The following is a 25,001-nucleotide window of genomic DNA, read 5'->3' on the forward strand; positions in this document are numbered from 1 at the left end:
ACCCCAGCCCTGTCCCACCCTCCTCTGGGAACAGGGGGGGGTCTCTGTGTCACCCCAGCCCTGTCCCACCCTCCTCTGGGAACAGAGGGGGGGTCTCTGTGTCACCCCAGCCCTGTCCCACCCTCCTCTGGGAACAGAGGGGGGGTCTCTGTGTCACCCCAGCCCTGTTCCACCCTCCTCTGGGAACAGAGGGGGGGTCTCTGTGTCACCCCAGCCCCCTCCCACCCTCCTCTGGGAACAGGGGGGGGGGTCTCTGTGTCACCCCTGCCCTGTCCCACCCTCCTCTGGGAACAGAGGGGGGGTCTCTGTGTCACCCCTGCCCTGTCCCACCCTCCTCTGGGAACAGAGGGGGGGGTCTCTGTGTCACCCCAGCCCTGTCCCACCCCCCTCTGGGAATAGAGGGGGGGTCTCTGTGTCACCCATGCCCTGTCCCACCCTCCTCTGGGAACAGAGGGGGGGTCTCTGTGTCACCCCAGCCCTGTCCCACCCTCCTCTGGGAACAGAGGGGGGGTCTCTGTGTCACCCCAGCCCTGTCCCACCCTCCTCTGGGAACAGAGGGGGGGTCTCTGTGTCACCCCAGCCCTGTCCCACCCCCCTCTGGGAACAGGGGGGGGGTCTCTGTGTCACCCCAGCCCTGTCCCACCCTCCTCTGGGAACAGGGGGGGGTCTCTGTGTCACCCCAGCCCTGTCCCACCCTCCTCTGGGAACAGGGGAGGGTCTCTGTGTCACCCCAGCCCTGTCCCACCCTCCTCTGGGAACAGAGGGGGGGTCTCTGTGTCACCCCAGCCCTGTCCCACCCTCCTCTGGGAACAGAGGGGGGGTCTCTGTGTCACCCCAGCCCTCTCCCACCCTCCTCTGGGAACAGAGGGGGGGTCTCTGTGTCACCCCAGCCCTGTCCCACCCTCCTCTGGGAACAGGGGGGGGGTCTCTGTGTCACCCCTGCCCTGTCCCACCCTCCTCTGGGAACAGAGGGGGTCTCTGTGTCACCCCAGCCCTGTCCCACCCTCCTCTGGGAAGGGGGTGTCTCTGTGTCACCCCAGCCCTGTCCCATCCTCCTCTGGGAACAGAGGGGAGTCTCTGTGTCACCCCAGCCCTGTCCCACCCTCCTCTGGGACGGGGGGTGTCTCTGTGTCACCCCAGCCCTGTCCCACCCTCCTCTGGGAAGGGGGTGTCTCTGTGTCACCCCTGCCCTGTCCCACCCTCCTCTGGGAACAGAGGGGGGTCTCTGTGTCACCCCAGCCCTGTCGCACCCTCCTCTGGGAAGGGGGTGTCTCTGTGTCACCCCAGCCCTGTCCCACCCTCCTCTGGGAACAGAGGGGGTCTCTGTGTCACCCCAGCCCTGTCCCACCCTCCTCTGGGAACAGAGGGGGGTCTCTGTGTCACCCCAGCCCTGTCCCACCCTCCTCTGGGAAGGGGGTGTCTCTGTGTCACCCCAGCCCTGTCCCACCCTCCTCTGGGAAGGGGGTGTCTCTGTGTCACCCCTGCCCTGTCCCACCCTCCTCTGGGAAGGGGGTGTCTCTGTGTCACCCCAGCCCTGTCCCACCCTCCTCTGGGAAGGGGGTGTCTCTGTGTCACCCCAGCCCTGTCCCACCCTCCTCTGGGAAGGGGGTGTCTCTGTGTCACCCCAGCCCTGTCCCACCCTCCTCTGGGAAGGGGGTGTCTCTGTGTCACCCCTGCCCTGTCCCACCCTCCTCTGGGAACAGAGGGGGTCTCTGTGTCACCCCAGCCCTGTCCCACCCTCCTCTGGGAACAGAGGGGGGTGTCTCTGTGTCACCCCAGCCCTGTCCCACCCTCCTCTGGGAAGGGGGTGTCTCTGTGTCACCCCTGCCCTGTCCCACCCTCCTCTGGGAACAGAGGGGGGTCTCTGTGTCACCCCAGCCCTGTCCCACCCTCCTCTGGGAAGGGGGTGTCTCTGTGTCACCCCAGCCCTGTCCCACCCTCCTCTGGGAAGGGGGTGTCTCTGTGTCACCCCAGCCCTGTCCCACCCTCCTCTGGGAACACAGGGGGTCTCTGTGTCACCCAGCCCTGTCCCACCCTCCTCTGGGAACAGAGGGGGGGTCTCTATGTCACCCCAGCCCTGTCCCACCCTCCTCTGGGAACAGAGGGGGGTCTCTGTGTCATGCCAGGCCTGTCCCACCCTCCTCTGGGAACAGAGGGGGGTCTCTGTGTCATGCCAGGCCTGTCCCACCCTCCTCTGGGAACAGAGGGGGGTCTCTGTGTCATGCCAGGCCTGTCCCACCCTCCTCTGGGTACAGAGGGGGGTCTCTGTGTCACCCCACCCCTGTCCCACCCTCCTCTGGGAACAGAGGGGGGTCTCTATGTCACCCCAGCCCTGTCCCACCCTCGTCTGGGAACAGAGGGGGGGGTCTCTGTGTCACCCCTGCCCTGTCCCACCCTCCTCTGGGAACAGAGGGGGGGTCTCTGTGTCACCCCAGCCCTGTCCCACCCTCCTCTGGGAACAGAGGGGGGGTCTCTTTGTCACCCCAGCCCTGTCCCACCCTCCTCTGGGAACAGAGGGGGGGTCTCTGTGTCACCCCAGCCCTGTCCCACCCTCCTCTGGGAACAGAGGGGGGGTCTCTGTGTCACCCCAGCCCTGTCCCACCCTCCTCTGGGAACAGAGGGGGGGTCTCTGTGTCACCCCAGCCCTGTCCCACCCTCCTCTGGGAACAGAGGGGGCGTCTCTGTGTCACCCCAGCCCTGTTCCACCCTCCTCTGGGAACAGAGGGGGGGTCTCTGTGTCACCCCAGCACTGTCCCACCCTCCTCTGGGAACAGAGGGGGGGTCTCTGTGTCACCCCAGCCCTGTCCCACCCTCCTCTGGGAACAGAGGGGGGTCTCTGTGTCACCCCAGCCCTGTCCCACCCTCCTCTGGGAACAGAGGGGGGGGTCTCTGTGTCACCCCTGCCCTGTCCCACCCTCCTCTGGGAACAGAGGGAGGGTCTCTGTGTCACCCCAGCCCTGTCCCACCCTCCTCTGGGAACAGAGGGGGGGTCTCTGTGTCACCCCAGCCCTGTCCCACCCTCCTCTGGGAACAGAGGGGGGGTCTCTGTGTCACCCCAGCCCTGTCCCACCCTCCTCTGGGAACAGAGGGGGGGTCTCTGTGTCACCCCAGCCCTGTCCCACCCTCCTCTGGGAACAGAGGGGGGGTCTCTGTGTCACCCCAGCCCTATCCCACCCTCCTCTGGGAACAGAGGGGGGGTCTCTGTGTCACCCCAGCCCTGTCCCACCCTCCTCTGGGAACAGAGGGGGGTCTCTGTGTCACCCCACCCCTGTCCCACCCTCCTCTGGGAACAGAGGGGGGGGTCTCTGTGTCACCCCAGCCCTGTCCCATCCTCCTCTGGGAACAGAGGGGGTCTCTGTGTCACCCCAGCCCTGTCCCACCCTCCTCTGGGAACAGAGGGGGGGTCTCTGTGTCACCCCAGCCCTGTCCCACCCTCCTCTGGGAACAGAGGGGGGGTCTCTGTGTCACCCCACCCGTGTCCCACCCTCCTTTGGGAACAGAGGGGGGGTCTCTGTGTCACCCCATCCCTGTCCCACCCTCCTCTGGGAACAGAGGGGGGGTCTCTGTGTCACCCCAGCCCTGTCCCACCCTCCTCTGGGAACAGAGGGGGGGTCTCTGTGTCATGCCAGGCCTGTCCCACCGTCCTCTGGGAACAGAGGGGGGTCTCTGTGTCATGCCAGGCCTGTCCCACCCTCCTCTGGGTACAGAGGGGGGTCTCTGTGTCACCCCACCCCTGTGCCACCCTCCTCTGGGAACAGAGGGGGGTCTCTGTGTCACCCCAGCCCTGTCCCACCCTCCTCTGGGAACAGAGGGGGGGGTCTCTGTGTCACCCCTGCCCTGTCCCACCCTCCTCTGGGAACAGAGGGGGGGTCTCTGTGTCACCCCAGCCCTGTCCCACCCTCCTCTGGGAACAGAGGGGGGTCTCTGTGTCATGCCAGGCCTGTCCCACCCTCCTCTGGGTACAGAGGGGGGTCTCTGTGTCACCCCAGCCCTGTCCCACCCTCCTCTGGGAATAGAGGATGGTCTCTGTGTCATCCCAGCCCTGTCCCACCCTCCTCTGGGAACAGAGGGGGGGTCTCTGTGTCACCCCAGCCCTGTCCCACCCTCCTCTGGGAACAGAGGGGGGTCTCTGTGTCATGCCAGGCCTGTCCCACCCTCCTCTAGGAACAGAGGGGGGTCTCTGTGTCATGCCAGGCCTGTCCCACCCTCCTCTGGGAACAGAGGGGGGGTCTCTGTGTCACCCCACCCCTGTCCCACCCTCCTCTGGGAATAGAGGATGGTCTCTGTGTCATCCCAGCCCTGTCCCACCCTCCTCTGGGAACAGAGGGGGGGCTTTGTCTTTTGATTATTGGGTCAGAGCCAGAATAGAGGTGGAACACTCAGGGATCAACTCTGGTGGCCACAAGCTCTGAGACTCCTGTGGGTGTCGGTGAGACTTGGGATGGGGACCAACCCAAAGCCTGTAGGGAAGGGCCAGCTGAGCTGGCTGCCCTTGTCCTTGAGAGGCTCTGGTGGCCTGTTATCATGCTCATCCTTTGGAGGTCACCTTCAGGAGCAAGAAGCCATGCAGTGGGCCTGGCCGCTCCAAACTGCACCAGGATCCTTGCTGGGCACGTCCGGACCCCAGGACTAGGGTCAGTTGCAGGCTTGGCCAGTGGGACCCAGCTCCCTGCAGTGCCACTAGGTGGGATGAGGGTCAGTAATGCACAGCCAGGGTGATTCAACAGGGTCAGGGGACAGTGAGCCGGGAGACCCGGGAGGGGCCTGCCATGATGTGCAGGGCCACGTGGTGCCCCTGGGCAGCCAGGGCAGAGCAGGAGGCCCCTCACCGTGGCTTTGGAAGGAGTGGCGAGGTGGGGGCAAGTCTGAGTACACAGGCAGAATTCAGTGGCCCAGCTGCTGGGGTCTGGGTCGCAGGTCCCTACTGACAACTATCTCCCTGAGTGACCTGGGTGTCCACTGGTGTCCACTGGTTGGAGGTTAGGGGAGAGGTGGTGTTGGGGATGTGGGGGCTGCTGGGGGAATCTCAAAGGCATGCTCTGCACATGTGGGTCGTGGTCCACCTCTAGAAATCAGCCAGCCCTGGAAGGCTGGCGCCCCCCACCATCAAGGCCCCAGATGCAGAGCCTCATTTAAAAGTGAAAAGAAACGTGACTAATGGGTGGTCCAGGGCAGAGGGGCCTTTGGCCACGGTCCCCCAGGGACCTTAGTGTCCTCAGCTCCTGCGCCTGGGTCTTCGAGGCCCTCAGGCCTGGCTGGCCCACCCAAGCACACAGTGGGCCCTGAGTATCCACTCTTCTGGAGCCACCTGAGGGACGCCAGCGGCTGGGCCACTGCCTGCCGTGGCATGAAGGTGTCTGAGGGCTCTCGGGCCAGAGGACGCTTCTCTTCATTGTCTAACAGCAAGAGGGACTGGCACGCAGGCTGGCCTGCCCCTGTGCCTGTGACCAAAGCCCCAGGGCAGCACTGGCCCTGCAATGGGTGGGCGGCATGTGCAGGCGGGCCTGCCTGGGAAGTGGCTGTGCTCCTGCCCAGGGCCGAGGCTGGCAGAGCCACTGGGATTCTCGTGTGTAGAGATCGTCTCTCCACGTGGCTCCCTGATGCGGGGGCCTATGGACCCCCTGGGTGGTTTCATGCTTGGGCTCTGGGAGCCCCTGCCGTGGTTTCCCGCCTCCTGCTGACATGCCCTCATTGTTGGGGGCCCTGGTGTTTAGATTTGTTTTCTGAGCACCTCCTGACTCTCGGGCACCACCAGGTTTCCTGGGCTCGTCCTGCTCCTTGTGTGGGCATGAGGATGGAGGGGCTTCTGGTCAGCATGGGCAGCCTGCCCTTGTCCTCATTGCCGGGTGTTCTAATGCCCCAGCACCCGTAGGGCCCGGGATTGACTTGGGCTGCTGTGACCAAAGCCACAGTGTGGGCTGACCACAGCCTCTGTGGTCTCACCCAGGAGCTGTTCCTCCTGGGCCTTCTTCACCTCCCCCCGTGTCCTCACAGGTTGTCCCCTGTGTGCTGTGATCTGATCCCTTCCCGTAGGGACAGGGTCATGTTGGGTCAGGGCCTCCTTTTGGAAGACCTCATCTCAAATGCAAAGACCTCCAGAGGCCTCGGGGGTTAGTTCTTCAACGTGTGGGTTCTGGTGGGGAGACACAGGCCAGCCACGAGAGAGCCCATCTCCCTTCCCAGCCTCCAGACGTGGAGCCCGGGTCAGGGGACCATTTCCTCTAGCCTCTGAGGGCCTCTCGGCTCTCCCAGTCCCTCCCTCCAGTCTCCCTGAGGTAGGTTCCCCAAGGCCCACACACATCTGCTTGTCCAGGCCCCGTGGCCACCCCAGCGCTGTCGTGCAGTGATGAAGCCTCAGACCACAAAAGCCACAAAGGCTGTGAGGTGCAGCCCTGGAGGGCCCCCGGAGCAGGAGGTGCCACGTGCGCGCCAGGATGGCAATGCCAGGTGCGGCCAGGTGGCCAGAGGACCATGGGCCCTTGTGGAAGGGAAAGTGACCTCTGCAGTCAGCAAGGACTCCTGAGGCCATATGCAGCTGGGAGCCGGGGCCTGAGCCGTTGCCCTGGGAGCAGCAGTGTGGTCAGCTGGCCTGTCTCTCTGCCCGCCCCTGGGAGGGCACGGGCACAGCCACGTCCACACACCCCACATCCACACACAGCCACGTCCACATCCCCCCCCACAGCCACACACACCCATGTTCACACACAGCCATGTCCACACACAGCCACGTCCACACACCCCACATCCACACACAGCCACGTCCATATCCCCCCCACAGTCACACACACCCATGTTCACACAGAGCCACGTCCACACACAGCCACGTCCACACACCCCACATCCACACACAGCCACGTCCGCACACCCCCACATCCACACACAGCCACGTCCACATCTCCCCCCACAGCCACACACACCCATGTTCACACACAGCTACGTCCACACACAGCCACGTCCACACACCCCACATCCACACACAGCCACGTCCGCACACCCCCACATCCACACACAGCCACGTCCACATCTCCCCACATCCACACACAGCCACGTCCACACACCCCACATACACACACACCCATGTTCACACACAGCCACGTCCACACACACCCACATCTACACATAGCCACGTCCACATCCCTCCACATACACACACACACACTCACACACCCCTACACCCCCCACATCCACACACACCATCTACACACCCCCATGTCCACTCACACGTTCACACACGCCCACGTCCACACACATCTATGTTCACACACAACCATGTCCACACAAACCCATGTCCACACACACACCATCCACTCACATCCCCATATCCACTCACACATTCACACACACCCACGTTCACACACACCCATGTCCACACACAGCCACGTCCACACAGCCACGTCCACACACCCCACATACATTCACACACACACACACCTACACCCCCCACGTCCACACACACCATCTACACACACCCCCATGTCCACTCACACGTCCACACATACCCACGTCCACACATATCTATGTTTACACACAACCATGTCCACACACACACTCATGTCCACACAGGGACCATCTACACACACCATCCACACACACATACATCTCCACTGACACACCAATATACATGCCCACACACCCACATCTACACCCCCCCACATCCACACTCACACCAACATCCACACATATACCATCCACACATACCCCCATGTCATGTCCACACACACACACCATCTACACACACTATCCACATACACCAACATCCACACTGACACACCAATATACATACCCACACACCCATATCTACACCCCCCACATCCACACATATACCATCCACACATACCCCCATGTCATGTCCACACACACACCATCTACACACACTATCCACATACACCAACATCCACACTGACACACCAATATACATACCCACACACCCACATCCTCACACACCAACATCCACACAGACCCACACACCCACACACCCACACCCACCCTCATCCATATACTTGCTCACGCTAACATCCATGTGCATGGTAGCACATCCACACAAGAACATCCATACTTGTGCTCACACTGACACACCCACACACCCATAGATGTGCTGGTGTAAATATTACACCTATGTTGTGCCCAACCCCCATGCATACACACACCCATGCCTGTGTAAGCCTTCCGCCTGTCATCTGTGTGTGCAAGGACATGAACACAGACTTGTATGCCAGGACCTCACACACACTCTTGTGTGCACTCTCTCACACTTAGACTCACCCACCCACACATGACAATCCACCCACGCCACCCACACCACTCTGCACACACAGACAAGTATCCCAGTTGCCCATCTGAGTTGTGCTGACCTCTGTGGAGTGCAGAGGTCACATAGGGGTCACCAGGAAGGCTACTCAGAGGACAATACAGGGCCACTGGAAGGTCAGCAAGTGGCCCTGGGTCAAGCTGGGACTTGAGCTACACTGGCCTGATGCGTCTGCCTGGACTCTACCCCACCAGAGCCTCCAGGGTCCTCAGTGCCCCGCTGGCCTGGTCAGGTGCTCTGGGGAGCGGCCCGAGTCCCAGCCCCACCTCCTCTGACGCGCTGGTTAATAAGAAGCCCACTGCGGGAGGGCACTGCTGGCGGCATTAGGCCCACACCTCTGAGTGCCTCTCCTGTCCTTCTCTGTCCCTCAAGAGCAGTGTCTGGACCAAGTGCTGGCCATGTCCCAGCTGGTGGAGTGTGTCCCCAACTTCTCAGAGGGGAACGACCAGGAGGTGAGGCCTGAGGACCCTGGTGCAGGGTCAGGGTGAAGGTAAAGAGGGAGCGTGCTCCTTGTGGGTGCGGGCTGCCTTCTCAGGACAAGTCCAGCAGTGCCCTGGACGTGGGGCGGCACACGGAGCTGGTGGTGCCTGGTGGTGCCCCTGCTGGGAATTGGGCAGATCACTTGGTGTCGGGGGTCCTCAGTGGTTCCCTCTGAGGGGCCCCTTGAAGACCAGTGTGGAGGGCTGTTTGAGGCCTCAGGGGACATCCAGGAGTGGCCCTGAACAGGCCCCAAGCTGTGAGGTGGACACTGTCACGCCTCGACCTCTGGGAACCCGAGGCACAGAGATGTCAGGCAGGCCACCGAGGACTGCAGGACAGGATTGGGCAGTGAGTCCCAGTTTTCTCAGAAGGTTCTAGGCTTGTGAGCCCCCCCACTGTCATCAGCACCCCACAGATGCCCCTCCACTGAGAGGCTGCGGGGGGTGAGGGACCCTGCCCTCTGTGGTCTTGGCCTGCTGGTCACTTTGGGTGCCCTGGACAACCCTCTGGGTGCTGTGAGCCGGCCCCCAGGTCCATTTCCTTCTGAGGGGATACCTGATCCTGTTCCCTGCTGGGCCTGTCCCTCATGGCCCCTGCGACAGGGTCCACCTCTGGGGGCAGCTCACTCTTTGGAGGCCCAAAGGCTCCGAGCCACCTCTCAGCCCCACACTCAGGGCCGGGTGCAGCCACTGCCAGAGCTTCCACCCGGGACTGAGTCTGGGGCTGCCTTCTCCCAGGTGATCGGGGCCATCTCCCAGGCCATCTCGCAGACCCCAGGCTGTGTCCTGCTGGACGTCGACGCAGGCCCCTCCACCAACCGCACCGTCTGCACCTTTGCCGGCTCGCCCGAGTGCGTGGTGGAGGGCGCCCTGAGTGCCGCCCGCGTGGCCTCCCGCCTCATCGACATGCGCAGGCACCGAGGTGGGGGTCTCGGGCACCTGCGAGCCCCGTGCTGGTCCCGCCGTCTTGGGACAGAGGCGGTCAGGGCAGTGGTCTGGGGTACAGGTTCAACAGGGCCCTGGGCAGACTTTACGGAGGACCCCGTGAAGGATCCATTGTCCTGGGACACACTGTTGTGCTGGGCCTGTGAGCTCCCAGGGCCAGGAGGGTGGGGGGGGGCAAAGAGGGGCCAGTGGACGCAGTCCTTGGGAGCCCGCCGGCCCAGAGGTGTGGACACCAGCCGCCCTAGATTCAGGGTCCTGCGGTGACCAACAGCTCCCTCATCTGCACCAGGCTCAGCAGGCCCTGGGGGGAGGCAGGGTAGAAGACGTGGCAGAAACTGACCTGTCAGCCTCCCGAAAACCAAACAATGACTGGTAGGCAGGGTCAAAAGTCAGTGGACACAGGAGCTGAGCCGGTCGGAGATCCTGGTGGCCCCAGATAAGAGGGTCATCTCTGGGTAAAGAGGAGCCAGTCCTACAGGCAGAGGGCCGGGGGCCGGGAGGGCTGGTCCTGCCCAGGCCACCTCAGTGGCTGCAGTCTGCTGAGTGGGCAGGCGCCCGGAGGGCTGGGCTGGCATTTGGCTTGGCCAGGTGCCCTTGGAGCCAAGTAGGGCACCTGTGGAGTGTCCCGTGGCTGCTGGGTGGGAGGAGAGCCTGGCCCCAGAGGTGCACCTGCTCTCCTACTGCTTCGTCTGGTCTTGTCCCCCTCGCAGTGAAGAGGGGCAGTGTCCCTGCTAGGCCACCCCAGGCAGAATTTGCTGTCACTCAGGCGAGTCTGGGCACAGGGGGCTGGCCGCTTTCCTGAGGTCAGCAGGGACAGCTGGAGGATGGTCAGGGTCTGATCAGGTTGGTCAAGAGGGCTGGAGGGTCCCAGGGAGCCCACTCCTCACCAGCCCCGTTGCAGGGGAGCATCCCCGCATGGGCGCCCTGGATGTCTGCCCCTTCATCCCAGTGAGGGGCGTCGCCATGGACCAGTGTGTGCTGTGTGCCCAGGCCTTTGGCCAGCGGCTGGCAGAGGAGCTGAAGGTGCCAGGTGAGAGCTGGTGGGGGGCGGGCATCGCAAGTCCTGTCATGCTGACCCCTGGAGCAAAACGCTGCCCGAGTGAGCACTGCGCAGGCCAGCCCTCTCACTGTGAGGAAGCTGCAGGGAGCCGCTGCACAGCCGGGGTGCTCTGGTCCTGCTGGGCACCAGTTCTGCAGAGGGCGTCCTGCCTGGCGGGCCCCTTTGCCCATGCGGCAGCGAGGGTCACGCGATGCATCCACCTCCAAGCCTGAGAGAGAGGACGGGCAGTGAGCCCACCAGGAGAAGGTGCACTGTCACAAGCCCCACCCAGTGCCTGCCCAGCAGTGGGGACTGACCTCTCGGGGTGGAATCCTACACACAGACCCCGGCCAGGCCAGCCCTGACAGTGACGTGGGGCTGTGCGAGCTTCATCCTCTGTTCTGGGTGCCCTCATGTGTGACATCAATGGACAGGCATTTGGAAAAAAAACATGAGCGTCCTTTAGCGCTGGCCACACCCCATGCTGGCGCATAATGATGACCTTTGTAAGGCATCAGAGCCCGTGGGCAGGGCCAGGCTGCCACTCAGAGGCCATGATGTCCATCCTGGGAGGCACAGAGTCGGGTGCCTGGAAACGAGGGAGGGCTGTTCCAGACTGAGGTGGCAGGAGCCACCTGCCAGGGCCCAGGGAACGAGTGTGACCCTCGCTGGCTGAGGCTGCTTGGTGGGGTCTCTTGCAGTGTACCTCTATGGCGAGGCAGCACGGACAGCCAGCCGCAGAACCTTGCCGGCCATCCGAGCTGGGGAGTACGAGGCCCTCCCTGAGAAGGTGCTGCCCACAAGTGGCTGGGCTGGGGAGGGCTCGGCCCATCCCTTCCCTCTGCAGGAGGGTGGGCCCAGCCCTGCCGTAAACCAGGTTCACTGTACTGCAGCTCAAGCAGGCCGAATGGGAGCCTGACTTCGGCCCCAGCTGCTTTGTCCCCAGCTGGGGGGCCACCGTCACGGGTGCACGGAAGTTCCTCATCGCCTTCAACATCAACCTGCTCAGCACCAAGGAGCAGGCCCACCGCATCGCCCTCAACCTGCGGGAGCAGGGTCGGGGAAAGCACCAGGTGAGCCCTGCACGTGCCACCCCTCATGTTCCCATGTGGGCTCCACCTGTCCCCCTGGCCACCCAGTGGCCTCTGGGGAGAGGGGCGGAGCCTGAGACCCAGGGGAGGTGGTCAGCACGGAGTCAGCTGCAGGCGAAGATGCTGAGCATGGGGCACTGGCCAGGTGGGCTTGGCCTCCAACTGCTGACCCACCTGGCTCTGTGGGTGGGCTTGGCCTCCAGCTGCTGACCCACCTGGCTCTGTTGGGTGGGCTTGGCCTCCAGCTGCTGACCCACCTGGCTCTGTGGGTGGGCTTGGCCTCCAGCTGCTGACCCACCTGGCTCTGTGGGTGGGCTTGGCCTCTAGCTGCTGACCCACCTGGCTCTGTGGGTGGGCTTGGCCTCCAGCTGCTGACCCACCTGGCTCTGTTGGGTGGGCTTGACCTCCAGCTGGTGACCCACCTGGCTCTGTGGGTGGGCTTGGCCTCTAGCTGCTGACCCACCTGGCTCTGTGGGTGGGCTTGGCCTCCAGCTGCTGACCCACCTGGCTCTGTTGGGTGGGCTTGACCTCCAGCTGCTGACCCACCTGGCTCTGTGGGTGGGCTTGGCCTCTAGCTGCTGACCCACCTGGCTCTGTGGGTGGGCTTGGCCTCTAGCTGCTGACCCACCTGGCTCTGTGGGTGGGCTTGGCCTCCAGCTGCTGACCCACCTGGCTCTGTTGGGTGGGCTTGACCTCCAGCTGCTGACCCACCTGGCTCTGTGGGTGGGCTTGGCCTCCAGCTGCTGACCCACCTGGCTCTGTTGGGTGGGCTTGACCTCCAGCTGCTGACCCACCTGGCTCTGTGGGTGGGCTTGGCCTCCAGCTGCTGACCCACCTGGCTCTGTTGGGTGGGCTTGGCCTCCAGCTGCTGACCCACCTGGCTCTGTGGGTGGGCTTGGCCTCCAGCTGCTGACCCACCTAGCTCTGTGGGTGGGCTTGGCCTCCAGCTGCTGACCCACCTGGCTCTGTGGGTGGGCTTGGCCTCTAGCTGCTGACCCACCTGGCTCTGTTGGGTGGGCTTGGCCTCCAGCTGCTGACCCACCTGGCTCTGTGGGTGGCTTGAGGTCAGGAGCACTTGCCCCATGGACTCAGGGCTAGAACACTGCAGCACTTCCCTACTGCCCAGAGGTCACTGTCCTGCAGGCCCCACAGAGGCCCTGGTCCCCCCAGGTCTCCCTACAAACCCTCAGGTTCTTGGAAGCCCCAGGGGCCGTCCCCACGTCCCAGGCCCACCCCAGCAGGTCTGCACAGGGGCTGGAGTACGACTCCTGCAAAGCCAGGGTCAGACAGGTGACGAGGACCTACCTGGTGAAGGAAGTGGCACCTCATGCCCATCTGTCCTCCCGGGTGCTCGGATCCTACCAGGCCCAGCTGCCCGGCTGTGCACCTTGCTGACCTAAGAGCCGCGACCCTCCAGGCCTCCTTTGTGCCCTGGCTAAAGGGAGAAGGGGTTCTCATGGGGACTAGCCACTTGAGGACTGAGGAGCAGAGCAGCTGCTGGGGCAGGTGGTGGGTTGGAGGATGGGGATGTGGGGCCTTGGCAGGTCCTCAAGTCAGTACCCAGGCCTCCAGGGATGGTATGGGCACAGCTTGGGGCCCCTGGGGCCTCAGTTTCCCTGTGCAGGGTCTCCCTGCCCCTTCCCAGCCGACCCAGGTGAGCGGGCGGGGGTGGGGAGAGCCCTGGTGCCAAGTGGCCAGCGGGGCAGGGGAGCTGGGCAGGGACCTGGGAGGGAGCTTCTCTCGCAGCCAGGGCGTCTGAGGAAGGTCCAAGGCATTGGCTGGTACCTGGAGGAGAAGAACCTGGCCCAGGTGTCCACGAACCTCCTGGACTTTGAGGTCACGGGGCTGCACACAGTCTTCGAGGAGGCCTGCAGAGAAGCCCAGGTGGGCTGCCTGGGGATGTGCCCTGGGTGGGCGCTGCTCCCAGACATCCTTGGTCCAGGCCGAGTGCTGACACTGCCTGTGTTGGTCAGCAGGAGCTGAGCCTCCCGGTGGTGGGCTCGCAGCTGGTGGGCCTGGTGCCTCTGAAGGCTCTGCTGGATGCGGCTGCCTTCTACTGTGACAAGGAGAACCTGTTTGTCCTGGAGGAGGAGCAACGGATCAGGCTGGTGAGTCTCCTGCTGGGATGGGGACGGGCCACCAGGGACGGCATGGAGCTGATGCCGGGAGCCCTCCGGCCTGGGGCTCCCACCCAGCGGGCCCCCTGGTGGAACCCCTCCAGGCCCCCCCACCCCTTCAGCCCCAGCTCCTGCTCAGAGGGCAGGACTCTGTTCTGCCTGCTCTTCTGCCGATGCAGTGGGGGTTCCTGGCCTGTCATTCCTGGGCCTTCCTCCAGGGGGACACGGTGATCTGTCAGGAGCGGTTCTACACCCTGTTTCCTTAATGCTGATCACACTTCAGACACACATCCTGATTCTAAGTCCTAGCGGAGTTTACACCCAGGGTCCCAGGCACTCACCTGTCACTGGAGGAGTCTGGTGCAGAGGGGCAACAGCCACGGAGGTCTTGGTCTCTCTGTCTGGATCCTGTTAGTCCCACTGGGCTCCAGAAGGCTGGGGTTTTAAGTCCTAGTTCAGCTGTGCTTGCAGCCGATAACTGGGCGAACTCCGGGGTGTACGCCTGGGTGTAGACTCTGACACCACTCTCTTAAGTTCTGCAGTTCATCTAAGTTTTGCAGTTCACGTTACGTCGTGGACATAATGCTTACAGTCTTTATCTAACACACGCTAATTAATATGATCCACAGTCAACCATCCTACAATATTTGGGGGTACTCATATCACAGTCCAGGGTCCAGGCCTGGCTCTGGGTGGGGCCATGTGCACAGAGCGTCCATCCTGACCCAGCTTTCACAAAAGGGCTCTCAGACCCTTTGCTGAGGTGTGCTCCTTGCAGTGAGCATGTGGTGGGGCTTTCCGGAGAGTTCTTGCCGTGGCCCCAGGATTTCGTCTGCAGACCATCGTGTTGGTGCCACCCCACCCTGGTTGCTGGCCTTCCAGCCTGGGGTCACTTCACATGGCACCTCTGCTTCTTAAGCCTCTCCTGCCTTCTGCCCGGCCAGTTCTTGGTCCTCCTGGACCTTCACTGGCCTGGACATGTTCTACAAACAGGGCGAGTTGTGTTGTGGGAGGTCTCTCCTGGCCTGGTCTGAGGCTGCTTGTCACAGGGTGGCCACCCGTCTGGTAGGAGAGGCTCCCGGAGCAGTGGGAGGCCAGTCCACTGGGCTTGGTGCCAGCTTCAGCTGTGAGGTCCAGGTGGTGTCCCTGTTCCTAGCTGTCCCTGTGGGAGGCACTTTAAGATCAGGTCAATGCTTGTGCTTTAGTGAGCTTTCTCATCACTGGGACCACAAGACCCGACAAGAATAGCGAAGAGAAGGGAAGGTCCTGTGGCTCACAGGTTAGAAGGCCTCCCTCCAGGATGGCCACCCCTGCTGTGGCTGCAGCGAGGCGATGCAGGACGACAGGAGGGCATGAGGGAGGGCAGGGAACAGAAGGCCAGCTAGGGGCCCCGAGGCTCGAGGGGTCTGCCCCCCACAGGTCTGGCCTTGTGCAGGGTTCTCTCTGCCCCCTGACGATGTTCATGTCTTCCTGTGCGTCCTGCGTCTGCCCCAGAGTGGAGATTCTGTGGAGACTCCTGGGCCCTGGGGGTAAAGCCCCCCAGAGGGTTGGTGTTTGCCATAGTTGGGGCTCAGGGACAGGACCGCCTAGGGCCACGACAGAGTGCTGGAGCCACGCAAGCTGAGGCCACGTGAACTGAGGCCACGTGCTGGCTGGGAACCCTGGCCTGGCTTTGAGACCCCAAATTCCCGAGGTCTCCTGCCAGGAGCCTACTCCTGGACTCCGGCTTGGGAGGCTCTGTTCACACTAGAACCAGCCTCAGGCTTGGCTGGGTCCCTCCAGTGGCCCCTCCCTCCCCAGGACCCCTCTGCTTGTCCAAACAGCTGGGATGGCTGCTGACCAAGTGCTCCATGAGTGTTCGATGGCTTCTGGTGAGAGTTCCAGTCTTAGGCAGGATTGCTATGATTCTATTGTGCATTTAGGTGACACTTGCTTTCAGTCACCTTCTGTGGTCAGGGGACTTGGGACTGTCCCAGACCTTAAGACCTCGTTAGGCAGGTAGCAAGAATGCAGCCTGGTTGGGAGGAGTGCTGGTACTGGCCCCTCGGGGCCTGGGGGTGGCATGACCCCTCCTCTGGCTTCAGTTCCCCTGGGGTGCAGAGCAGGGTGCTGTCCCGGCCTGCCCCAGAGCTGGAGCCTTCTCAGGCCCCTGAGAAACCTGCTAAGGGTGATGGCTAAGGTCGCGCCCCTCTCCAGGTGGTGAGCCGGCTGGGCCTGGACTCCCTGGCACCCTTCAACCCCTCAGAGAGGGTCATTGAGTGAGTGCTGGCCCTGAACCTACTTGCCCCATGCCTGCCCCCCTCCCTGTTCTGCCCATACCTCCAACAACCTCCCCTGCCCATGCCCTCCGCTCCCCTCCAGACCTGGTGCATGCTGGGGCTGGGGCTGGGGGTCAGAGGGAGACCCTGCCAAGGCTTCTGCCCTGTCCTTCACCTGCGGCTACCCTGCCCCTGGGGAGAGCCTGGTGAGAGTGAGCTGGACCTGAACGGGCCCGGTCACTGAGCTGTCCACCCTGCAGGTATCTGGTCCCAGACCGGCTGGAGAAGAGCCTGTTGGACATGTCCCTGCGTGCTTTCCTCCGTGAGGTGGGCGCCCGCTCAGCCACCCCTGGGGGCGGCTCGGTGGCAGCGGCCTCTGCAGCCATGGTGAGCACCAACAGAGGAGGCGACCAGTGAAATCTGAAGTGAGGGACCCTAGAGAGCATGGCCCCCAAGAGAGGGACTGCACCGCCCAGGACTCCAGAGTGTGTCCCTACCATGCCAGTCCCCTGCAGGAGGACGGGTCCCTCTGCTCTGGCCTGGGGCTGACCCACCACCCCATGGTCCCCTGCAGGAGGGCGAGGTCCCTCTGCTCTGGTCTGGGGCTGACCCACCACCCCATGGTCCCCTGAAGGACGGGTCCCTCTGCTCTGGCCTGGGGCTGACCCACCACCCCATGGTCCCCTGCAGGAGGACGGGTCCCTCTGCTCTGGTCTGGGGCTGACCCACCACCCCATGGTCCCCTGCAGGATGGGGTCCCTCTGCTCTGGCCTGGGGCTGACCCACCACCCCATGGTCCCCTGCAGGATGGGGTCCCTCTGCTCTGGCCTGGGGCTGACCCACCACCCCATGGTCCCCTGCAGGAGGACGGGTCCCTCTGCTCTGGCCTGGGGCTGACCCACCACCCCATGGTCCCCTGCAGGATGGGGTCCCTCTGCTCTGGCCTGGGGCTGACCCACCACCCCATGGTCCCCTGCAGGATGGGGTCCCTCTGCTCTGGTCTGGGGCTGACCCACCACCCCATGGTACCCTGCAGGATGGGGTCCCTCTGCTCTGGTCTGGGGCTGACCCACCACCCCATGGTCCCCTGCAGGATGGGGTCCCTCTGTTCTGGCCTGGGGCTGACCCACCACCCCATGGTCCCCTGCAGGATGGGGTCCCTCTGCTCTGGTCTGGGGCTGACCCACCACCCCATGGTCCCCTGCAGGATGGGGTCCCTCTGCTCTGGCCTGGGGCTGACCCACCACCCCATGGTCCCCTGCAGGATGGGGTCCCTCTGCTCTGGCCTGGGGCTGACCCACCACCCCATGGTCCCTTGCAGGAGGACGGGTCCCTCTGCTCTGGCCTGGGGCTGACCCACCACCCCATGGTCCCCTGCAGGATGGGGTCCCTCTGCTCTGGCCTGGGGCTGACCCACCACCCCATGGTCCCCTGAAGGACGGGTCCCTCTGCTCTGGTCTGGGGCTGACCCACCACCCCATGGTCCCCTGCAGGAGGGCGAGGTCCCTCTGCTCTGGTCTGGGGCTGACCCACCACCCCATGGTCCCCTGCAGGATGGGGTCCCTCTGCTCTGGTCTGGGGCTGACCCACCACCCCATGGTCCCCTGCAGGATGGGGTCCCTCTGCTCTGGTCTGGGGCTGACCCACCACCCCATGGTCCCCTGCAGGAGGGCGAGGTCCCTCTGCTCTGGTCTGGGGCTGACCCACCACCCCATGGTCCCCTGCAGGATGGGGTCCCTCTGCTCTGGCCTGGGGCTGACCCACCACCCCATGGTCCCCTGCAGGATGGGGTCCCTCTGCTCTGGCCTGGGGCTGACCCACCACCCCATGGTCCCCTGCAGGATGGGGTCCCTCTGCTCTGGTCTGGGGCTGACCCACCACCCCATGGTCCCCTGCAGGAGGACGGGTCCCTCTGCTCTGGCCTGGGGCTGACCCACCACCCCATGGTCCCCTGCAGGAGGACGGGTCCCTCTGCTCTGGCCTGGGGCTGACCCACCACCCCATGGTCCCCTGCAGGAGGACGGGTCCCTCTGCTCTGGTCTGGGGCTGACCCACCACCCCATGGTCGCCTGCAGGAGGACGGGTCCCTCTGCTCTGGCCTGGGGCTGACCCACCACCCCATGGTCCCCTGCAGGAGGATGTGGTCCCTCTGCTCTGGCCTGGGGCTGACCCACCACCCCATGGTCCCCTGAAGGACGGGTCCCTCTGCTCTGGTCTGGGGCTGACCCACCACCCCATGGTCCCCTGCAGGATGGGGTCCCTCTGCTCTGGCCTGGGGCTGACCCACCACCCCATGGTCCCCTGCAGGATGGGGTCCCTCTGCTCTGGCCTGGGGCTGACCCACCACCCCATGGTCCCCTGCAGGAGGATGGGGTCCCTCTGCTCTGGCCTGGGGCTGACCCACCACCCCATGGTCCCCTGCAGGATGGGGTCCCTCTGCTCTGGCCTGGGGCTGACCCACCACCCCATGGTCCCCTGCAGGATGGGGTCCCTCTGCTCTGGTCTGGGGCTGACCCACCACCCCATGGTCCCCTGCAGGATGGGGTCCCTCTGCTCTGGCCTGAGGCTGACCAACCACCCCATGGTCCCCTGCAGGATGGGGTCCCTCTGCTCTGGCCTGGGGCTGACCCACCACCCCATGGTCCCCTGCAGGAGGATGGGGTCCCTCTGCTCTGGCCTGGGGCTGACCCACCACCCCATGGTCCCCTGCAGGATGGGGTCCCTCTGCTCTGGCCTGGGGCTGACCCACCACCCCATGGTCCCCTGCAGGATGGGGTCCCTCTGCTCTGGTCTGGGGCTGACCCACCACCCCATGGTCCCCTGCAGGATGGGGTCCCTCTGCTCTGGCCTGAGGCTGACCAACCACCCCATGGTCCCCTGCAGGATGGGGTCCCTCTGCTCTGGCCTGGGGCTGACCCACCACCCCATGGTCCCCTGCAGGAGGATGGGGTCCCTCTGCTCTGGCCTGGGGCTGACCCACCACCCCATGGTCCCCTGCAGGATGGGGTCCCTCTGCTCTGGCCTGGGGCTGACCCACCACCCCATGGTCCCCTGCAGGATGGGGTCCCTCTGCTCTGGTCTGGGGCTGACCCACCACCCCATGGTCCCCTGCAGGATGGGGTCCCTCTGCTCTGGCCTGAGGCTGACCAACCACCCCATGGTCCCCTGCAGGATGGGGTCCCTCTGCTCTGGTCTGGGGCTGACCCACCACCCCATGGTCCCCTGCAGGATGGGGTCCCTCTGCTCTGGCCTGGGGCTGACCCACCACCCCATGGTCCCCTGCAGGATGGGGTCCCTCTGCTCTGGTCTGGGGCTGACCCACCACCCATGGTCCCCTGCAGGAGGACGGGTCCCTCTGCTCTGGCCTGGGGCTGACCCACCACCCCATGGTCCCCTGCAGGATGGGGTCCCTCTGCTCTGGTCTGGGGCTGACCCACCACCCCATGGTCCCCTGCAGGATGGGGTCCCTCTGCTCTGGCCTGGGGCTATTTGGTTGTGAGCTCCATCACAGTTCCGTCCTCACCAGGGTGCAGCACTGGCCTCCATGGTAGGCCAGATGACCTACGGTCGGCGCCAGTTTGAGCACCTGGATGCAGTGATGCGGCGCCTGCTCCCGCCCTTCCATGCAGCCCTGGCCCAGCTGACTGCACTGGTGGACACGGATGCCCAGGCCTTTGCCACCTACCTGGTGAGGGTGGGGACCCTGCAGGGCCTGGCCCAACCCCTGGCCTTTGCTGGCCCAGCTCAGGGACCTGCAGACTGCCTGTGGGCAGCTTGGGGTGAGGGCTGCTCCCAGCACAGGAGGCAAAGACCAGAGCAACAAGAAGACTGGTGTCCTCCATGCTGGGGGACCAGCGGCCCGCTTCTCCTCAGTCTGAGGGCCCACCTGAGGGCTGGGGGGGCAGGTGATCTGTGGCAGGCCATAGGCCAGCAGGAGCAGTGGCCGCTGGCCGGGCAGGGCCTGTGATGCTGGGGCTGGAGGGACCCAGACCCCAGGCCCAGATCTGGAGGGAGAGGCCCCTTACGAAGAGCCACATCCCAGCTGGATGTGGTGGTCAGCACCTATAATCCCAACTCAGGAGGCAGAGGCAGGAGGATTGCAAATCCAAAGCCAACTTCAGCAACTTAGCAAGGCCCAGAGCAACTTAGCGAGATCCTGTCTCAAAATATAATAAAAAAAGAGCTGGGAGGGGCTGGGGCTGTGACTCAGCACACCTGGGTTCAGTCCAGCAAAGGAGGTCCCTAGGAAAAGAAGACTGGCAACAGCCTCAGAGAGATTCCAGAGCACACTCCAGCCGAAAATAAAAGACAAGCCTTTGTGAACTGAGATGGGAGTGTCCAAGATAGGTCAGAGGGCAGAGGGCAGGTAGCACAGAAGAGAGTGGGAATGAGAGAGACAGTGGCCCAGACAGAGACAGAGATAAAAAGAGCCACAGAGACAGAAAGAGAGAGAGGCAGACAGAAAGGGACAGGGAGAGAGAGAGAGATGAGGGGGCAGAGAGAAAGAGATATGTTTAAAGAGAAATATCAGTTTAAATGTGAGTCCTAGAAATTTAGGGACAACCCTAGATTTAGAAATCAGAAGTAAAAATAAGATGGATAATTAGTAAACAACTAGAGGGGAAAGCCCATAAATGCAAATTTAATCCAACGAAAAGGAAAACTAAAATAAGCATGAAGGCACATGTGGCATGCCCACGAGCCACCGGGCAGGATTATACCGATTATACCCGAGCAGAGCTGAGCTGATCCTGTTCTCTGTGAACAGCAAGGAGGTAGATTAAAAATAAAAAAAGGAACATCTCATGGAATAATAAGAGCTTCCCAGAGGGAGCAAGATGCTAGCCGTGGACCCCTCATGCAAACCCACCTCATAGTGAGCTAGGGAGCAGAACCGCCTGGGCCTGGGGCAGGGTGTGGCTGATGGCCACCTGAGCTGGCTGAGCCCACAGGCTCCAGCGAGGCTGTGAGTGCCTGTAGCTGGTCGGGCCCTGCCTTAGTGCAGAAGTGCTGTGGTCCACAGGCAAGGGGCTCAGAGAGGCAGGTGCCCTGGGCTCAGACGTGCGGAGCGGCTTGCTCTGCCTTTGCTTGCCAGGGCTGGTGGAAGGGCTCAGCGGTAACGGCTGCTGGGGTGGAGGTAGGACTGAAGCTACCGACACCAGCCCGGCACTCCCCACAGCTGCCTCCCAGGACCGCCCTGCAGTGGGCTGAGCCTGTGCCTACCAGGCCAGGGTGGGGTCCCAGAGGGGGACAGTCATGGCCCTGCGTGTGAAGTCACAAACCACACATGCAAGCACTCAGGGTAAAGCCCAGGCCTGTGGCCAGGTGGTGACGGGGTGGCGCTGGTAGGGAGTACCTCGGGCTTCAGGCTCTGTGCTCATCTTTCTGCGTGGCCTGAGGTTCTTGTGCCTGTGTGGAGCCCCATGTTGTGGGAGAGTCTGAACAGGAATCAGAGGACCTCCTGTGTCCTTGGTGTCCTCTAAAAACAAGTGCGCCAGGAGTGCTGCTTGCCCGTCTCCCCACACCCCTCTAAGGAGCCACTGTCTGGGATGGTGAGCCACGGACCCCAATAGACGCAGTTCTCCAAGAACACTTCTCCCCCGAGTCCTGTGGCCCAGCCACAAGCAGCCCCAGGTGGAAGACTGATGTAGTCGGACACGTGGGCGTGCTGCCCCAGGACATGGGCCTGGCTCCCTGTGACTCCAGCATGGTCTGACTGCCCCCTGTGGTCACTTGCCATGTGGTTATTTGGTCTTCTTTCCTGGTAGGAGGCAATGAAGCTGCCCAAGAACACTCCTGAGGAGAGGGACAGGTGAGCACAGCAGTGGCCAGGCGGCCCTGCCAGACCTTGGCCTTGGAGTCTGGGGATGGCGAGTCCCATCCAGGGCACAGTGGCCCCGTTGCCTGGTGGGAGCCTGGGTGGTGGGGTCAGAGGGGACCCTTCACCTGGTTCAGACCAGAGTCCCTCTGTTCCAGGCGCACGGCTGCCCTGCAGGAGGGGCTGAGAGGTGCAGTCGCTGTGCCACTGGCTCTGGCAGAGACAGTGTCACCGCTGTGGCCAGCGCTGCGAGAGCTGGCCCTGTGTGGGAACCTGGCCTGCCAGTCCGACCTTCAGGTAGGAGGCCCCAGGGACCTCAGGGCCCTCGTGTTGGTCGGGCTTCTCTTCCAGCTGGACAATGGGTTTGAGATCTCATTCAAGGTCCTGCTGGAGTCAGGCTGTGGTCATGTGGCACTCCCTGTCCCCACCGCCATCTAGGACTCCCAAGGCAGCTTAGCCTGTCAGGAACTTGTGACAGTCAGGCCCAGGGCTCTGTGCCTCCCACAGCTGCCTGGACACTAGGGTTTGCAGGGGGTCCAGGGTCTGGTGCTGTGGCTCCAGATAAGGGCCTCTGCCTCTGGGAGGTGGCTGGGCCTGAGGCAGACGGCTGCTGAGGGTGGGCACGGCCTCCCTCCTGGTCTGTCAAGAAGAGGGGCAGCTTCCCCGTCCTCCAGGGCTGCACCACCATTGCCTCACGAGCCACAGGGACACAGGACTCTCCTGCAGACCAGGCCACAGGGATAAGTGCTGCAGGTCACCTCTGCAGCCAGCTGTCTGTGGGTGGGGGCTGAGGAGGTCACCTCTGCAGCCAGCTGTCTGTCTGTCTGACCCTGACGCTCCAAGGAGACCCTGGGATGCGGACTTGCGGACGAGCAGTTTGCTCCTCTTGGATGAGGGGAGGTTCCAGGGGCTGCCCAGGCCTCTGAAGCCAGCCCCGCTCCCTGGCCCTGCAGGTGGCAGCCAAAGCCTTGGAGCTGGGTGTGTTTGGTGCGTACTTTAATGTGCTCATCAACCTGAAGGACGTGAAGGACGAAGTGTTTAAGGACCAGGTGAGCGAAGGGTGGGCTTGCTGCCAGGCCTGGCCCCAGGTTGCCACTCCTGGGCAAAGGTGGTGGTTCCTGCTTGCCGCTGCAGGTGAACGAGGCTTCAGGGGATGGCATTGTCCCCTCCTGGGGGGGTTTGGTGACAGGGTGGCCAGGGCCAGCTGGCACCCCTTTAATGTTCCCAAGAGGCCAGTTCTGGGAGCTGCTGGGTAGGAGCCCTGGCACTGGCATGCCCTCCCATACCACCCACACCTCCTAGACCACCCACACCTGCTCTCAGCAGGCCTCCCAGGCTGGGGACCCCCATAGCAGCAAAATGACGGGAATAGCAGTGGCCCCCTGGAGCTGGCCTGGACTTCACATGCGAGGCAGCTGCAGGACACGTTTATTACTATAATTGAGATTCAATTCATGGAACACAGTTCACCATTTTAAAGTGCAGAATCTGGCCTTTAGCACATTAGTGGTGTTGTGCAGCCACACCCCTCACAAGTTCTAGAATGTTCTCATCCTCGGAGGAGGCCCCACCCATGAGCAGATGCAGTTCTTGTGCACCTCAGAGAGGCATTTCAGGTGCACCCTGCACCGGCACGGCATGTCTGGGGTCAGCCACATGACACTGTCCCACAGGTGTCGAGGACACAGCTGTGACCTAGGAAGCCCTGGGAAGAAGTGAGGAGAATAGGGTGGGAGTCTGCAGAAGGTCAGCAGGCCTGGTGGTCCCCAAGGCTCCCACCCATTCTGAGATCCTGGAGGAGCTGCCCAGATGGCCCCGGTCACCCTAGGGTGGCAGGCCAGGGAAAGGGCAGGGAAGGTGGCAGTGGGGGCCGGCCGTGGGGACAGAACAGAGGCTGCCTGTGTCCGTCAGGTCCGCCGGCGCGTTGCCAGCCTCCTGCAGGAAGCCAAGGCCCAGGCTGCACTGGTGCTGGAGAGCCTGGAGGCTCGGCAGGAGTGACCGCTGGAGGGCATGAGACGGCAGGAGACCTCCCTGGACAGCATGGCCTTCAGCGGCCCTCACCTTCCAGAGGAACCCAGCTCCTGGGGACAGAGCTCCACACGGCTCATCCGTGTGCGGTCGGGAAACCTGGGTGTCCTGGTCTCTTGTGAACAACAGACTGTCACTCTTGGTCACCTGTGGCCTCAATAAAGTCTGAACTCCAAACCTATGTGGGAGTTTGTGTTGGGGAAGGGGTCCCATGGCCAGCGAGTCCTGAGGTGACAGTCCCAGTCCAAGGGTCCCTGGACGGGAGGCTGTGCCCAGTCCCAGGAGGCTCAGGCCAGTGCAGATGCCTGGGACAATGTGGCAGGACCTTCAGGGACAGGACCCTTGCATTGGACAGCAAGTGGCCCTGAGGACCTACATGCACTGGATGGTGGGGCCCCAGGGACCAGCCGTCTGCTGAGCCCTGACAGGTGACTTCAGATGCCAAGTCTGCGTGAGCACGGAGCATGACAGTCCCGTAGTCGGTCGGCTGGGTGCAGCCTTCCTAGCTGGGAGCCCACCTCCAAGGGAAGATTCACTATGAAATCTAGACCCTCCTCTCAGAAGTCACCAGCACCCTAGGACATGAGAAGGGAAAGACGTCCATTGCCTCACGAGCCACAGGGACACAGGACTCTCCTGCAGACCAGGCCACAGGGATAAGTGCTGGGAGGGCAGCCTGCCCCTGCCCACGACAGTGAGGCAGGGGGCAGGAGGGGAGGGTACGGCGTCCGTCGGGTCCTCTAGGTCTTGACATGCTGTCCAGCTGGGTTGAGGGCTCCCTCCGTCCCCCACCACCACCCCCAAACTCCTGCTCAGCTGCAGACCCCGTGGCCTGAGCCTGTCACCCCAGGAGGACCTCAGGAGGTCAAGTGGGGTTCTCGACAGCGTGGCGGATTCAGGGAGTCAGAGACAGCAGGA

The 25,001-nt window shown here is 63.3% G+C and overlaps 1 protein-coding gene across 2 annotated transcripts; it reads left to right on the forward strand.

Annotated features, from left to right (window-relative positions):
- Nucleotides 1–8,706: 8,706 nt before the first annotated feature.
- On the forward strand, nt 8,707–24,260 carry Ftcd (formimidoyltransferase cyclodeaminase). Of its 2 annotated transcripts, none has more exons than XM_076868074.2 (14): nt 8,707–8,760; nt 9,526–9,709; nt 10,634–10,762; nt 11,473–11,561; nt 11,665–11,844; nt 13,609–13,746; nt 13,839–13,970; nt 16,176–16,237; nt 16,498–16,624; nt 19,764–19,925; nt 22,006–22,049; nt 22,214–22,352; nt 23,009–23,104; nt 23,987–24,260. In XM_076868074.2, the coding sequence occupies exons 1-14, from the start codon at nt 8,707–8,709 to the stop codon at nt 24,203–24,205; spliced, it is 1,755 nt and encodes a 584-aa protein (XP_076724189.2). In that variant the 3' UTR covers nt 24,206–24,260. The 2 variants fall into 2 exon arrangements, with proteins under 2 accessions (XP_076724189.2, XP_076724190.2); XM_076868075.2 differs by having other exon boundaries at nt 23,967–24,093.
- Nucleotides 24,261–25,001: the final 741 nt, after the last annotated feature.

Source organism: Callospermophilus lateralis, chromosome 10 (genome assembly GCF_048772815.1).
Source record: "Callospermophilus lateralis isolate mCalLat2 chromosome 10, mCalLat2.hap1, whole genome shotgun sequence".
Lineage (NCBI taxonomy): Eukaryota > Metazoa > Chordata > Mammalia > Rodentia > Sciuridae > Callospermophilus > Callospermophilus lateralis.